The sequence below is a fragment of the Eptatretus burgeri genome, chromosome 11 (genome assembly GCF_056783735.1).
Source record: "Eptatretus burgeri isolate ZD-2024b chromosome 11, Ebu_testis_v1, whole genome shotgun sequence".
NCBI classification, from domain to species: Eukaryota; Metazoa; Chordata; class Myxini; order Myxiniformes; family Myxinidae; genus Eptatretus; species Eptatretus burgeri.
Window position 1 is genome coordinate 68,233,820 of NC_140971.1, and position 3,317 is coordinate 68,237,136.

General features: G+C 47.2%; 1 protein-coding gene across 3 annotated transcripts in view; it reads left to right on the plus strand.

Moving 5' to 3' along the window:
* Nucleotides 1-2,067, plus strand: part of ZDHHC23 (zDHHC palmitoyltransferase 23) — a 20,210-nt gene extending 18,143 nt beyond the window's left edge. For 2 of the 3 annotated variants that reach the window (XM_085846770.1, XM_085846767.1), the window contains exons 3-5: nt 111-791; nt 895-1,062; nt 1,602-2,067. In XM_085846770.1, coding sequence (XP_085702896.1) covers nt 111-791; nt 895-1,062; nt 1,602-1,914 — 1,162 coding nt within the window. In that variant the 3' untranslated portion in view covers nt 1,915-2,067. The remainder of the gene's footprint in view (nt 1-110; nt 792-894; nt 1,063-1,601) is intronic. The other variant, XM_085846771.1, reaches the window with a different exon arrangement.
* The last annotated feature ends 1,250 nt before the right edge of the window (nt 2,068-3,317 follow it).

Consider the following 3,317-nt stretch of genomic DNA (forward strand, 5'->3'; position numbering starts at 1 on the left):
AATGAGATGTCATATTTGCAGGAAGTCTATAAATATGCCAAATGATTGATCATGTTGTATCCAATGTGGATAATGATCATGATGGATAATAACATTGTTGTGCTCCACAGTCTGCTCCGATGCAAAGCCTTGAAGCCTGGATCCCTGCGCGTTGTTGCTGAGACTGTGGCAGACCGCCTGCGAGTGCCCTGGCTCCATGGTGGTGCACGCCGCATCGACATCTCTGTCACTCCTCCAGTGCTGCTACTTCCGCCATTACTGCGCCTTGCCTCTGTGCACCCGGCCTTGACCATTTTGACGCTTGTCTCCACACCGCCGGCTCTACTTTGGTACTACTACCTCACACACCGCCGTAAAAACCGCTCCCTGTTCTTCCTCGCACTGGGTCTCAGCTCTCTAGGATACCTCTATGGGGTGTTTCTCACACAGCTGTGGGCTCGGCATGCAGTTGGGAATGGGCAGCTGGCAGCCATCACCGCTGGTGTCGCCACCACTCTCGGAGGACTGGCCCGCACACGTCGCGACCCAGGCTATGTGTCAATGATGGGCAAGAATGGACCCCACTCATTTGTAGTCAAAACACCATTTACAAGTGGTAGAGCCACTGCTGGGACTCGTGGAGTAGATGAGAAAAGCAATGCATTGCCCAGGAATGGTGTGGTGTCACGGGATTGGCATGATGTCCAAGGCTGGAGCTGGTGTGAGTTCTGTGAAGTCTTGCGTCCTCCACGTTCCGCTCACTGTCGCCTGTGCGGCAGGTGCGTACGCCGATTGGATCATCACTGTGTTTGGTAAGGCTCAATATTTATTGGAGGTAAGATACCAAAATCCTTTGCATGACATTTAAATGTCTCATTGGAACACCAGCATTGCCTGACACTCTAACCCTGGCAGGATTGACAGCTGCATCGGTGAGTCGAATCACCGCTGGTTCTTGCTCACAATCGTTTTTTTCCTGCTCACAGCAACATACGGCCTGCACGTGGCCTTCTCGTGCATCTGCCCCCAAAACATCTTGCCCTTATCGATGTTTTACTGCCCAGGGGTCTATCAAGATGCCAGGTGCCACCACGTATTTACTGGAAAAGCTACATTTTGAAGTAGATATTGTTCGAGATTACGCAGAGGTGTTAAAAGTTTGTGAATAATCTGCTTTCAAATGAAGGCTCATCCAAAAAAATCCCAACATTTAATGAAGTACCTTTCCATCCCTAATTTTGCAAATGTTAATCATTTGTATTTATGAGATAAGGGGAAATGGAGGAGGCTAAGGGGGATTAGAAGGAAGTAATGAATAGTTTGTAAAATTTCATTTTGAGCTTTGCAAACAGAGAGCATTAACAGCCAATTCAGCATCAGTTTATAATGTGTGCTGAACACACCCATCACTACCTTTGTTTACTTCTTTCATGACAGATCTTGACTTTTCCTGCAAGATATTTGATACTGTGGGGAAGAGGATTTTTGTTTTAATCTAAAGCCAAAATGATTCCGAAAGTTTCATTTCAATATTCGTGCCACAAAATGTGCCTGAGGTGGACAATGATGGTCCACCTGTTGACCTTCACCTTCATTTACCGTTCTTTTCCCATCACTCACAGCTCTGCACTGGTGTTCGCCTGTGCCTGGTATGCGACTCTCGTGACCCTGGCCGTTCTCACTCTTCTCGCCTTCCAGCTGCACAATGTGAGCCATGGGGTCACAGAAAGGGAAGCACGGATCAGGGCTCGGCGGCACTCTGCAAAGAGACGTGGGTCTGGTGAGCGGACCCCAGAGGAACAATGGGTTCAACAGGGTGGCCCGTCTTTTCAGATGGGGGTGGGGGGTCATCAGAAAGGAGGTGTACTCCTCAATTGGAAGCATTTTCTTTTTGAACATGGTGTGCAAGGTAGCACATCCGCAGAGATGGTTTAGACTGTGACCCCCTAACATAGCAGATCAGGGAATGATACTCGTATAACCGAAGACCTCCCAGAATGTACAACAAATTATATCTATGCACAATATTTATTTCATATTCAATGCAGTAGTTTTATGCTAACGTCCAATAAACAAAGTGTTGCCTTATGACATGTTTTCTGGTGGTGGTGTCAGCACATACCCCCCACCCCCACCCCAGAAGAGGGAGAGACCAGGGGTCAGAGCAGAATGTGCATGGAATGTTTTCCGCTTGGAGAAAAGAGCTGAATAACCATTTGTAACATTGGCCCTGACTTTGAGAAGAAGGGGAAAAACGCATTCCAGGTCACCTCCTGTTCACAGTTACATGTACCAAGGTCATTGCTCGGTGCAGACACGCCTTTTGCAGATGATCTTAGGTTGGAGACCAGGAGCGCTAAAAATAGACGCTCACGCACCATTAGTGCCACAAGAGACCCCCCCCCCTCCCCGAGATGTGCCCGCGGCACCTTTGCAGGGAAATGGCCCATAACCTCCCCTCCCCCACAACGGCTCCATACTCGCCGCCAATTACAGGCAATCAGTAGACGGATGGAAGACGAGATCCAGAGATCTTTGCACCCTGGCATGGCTCAGCTCTTTAAAAGCTCTCTGTTACTAAATCAATGCTCTACATCACTTGTAATGTGTCCAGATTTTCACTTTGTTAGCTGATCACACCCCAAAAATAATATCACTCGCTGTATAATATATAATCCACTCTCGCTTTGATTCTTATTACCAAGGGCTTTGACAAGTCCCGTCAGATGTACGAGTGCAACCCCCAGCACCAACCATCTCGTTTGGAATATCATGCTTCGCGCTTGTTTGTTGGCACAGAGTGGGCAGCAGGTTGCTGTTCTAGGCTCGTGAGTACTATAACGTCATTGATTGGGCACACCTGCACTTTTATATCAGTGAATTGGCAACAGCATTCTATAGTTGTGTGTGTGAGATAGTTATATATATATATATATATATATATATATATATATATATATATATATATATATATATATATATATATATATCTATATATATATATCTTCTTCTTCGGCTGCTCCCGTTAGAGGTCGCCACAGTGGATCATCCGTGTGATCCGCATAGTGATTTGGCACATGTTTTACGCCGGATGCCCTTCCTGACGCAACCCTGGTCGCCTCTTACGACACAGGGATATGGTACACCTATTTTTTAACCGGGGTATACACCGGCCCAGTATACTGGTACTCATTTCGCCGACCTCGGAAGGATGACAGGCTGAGTCAACCCCCTGGTGTATTAATTCAGTGGCTCTACGGGGCTTGAACTCAGGACCTCTTGGATCCCAAGCCGCTGCCCTAACCACTGCGCCAACACCAGGATATATATATATATAT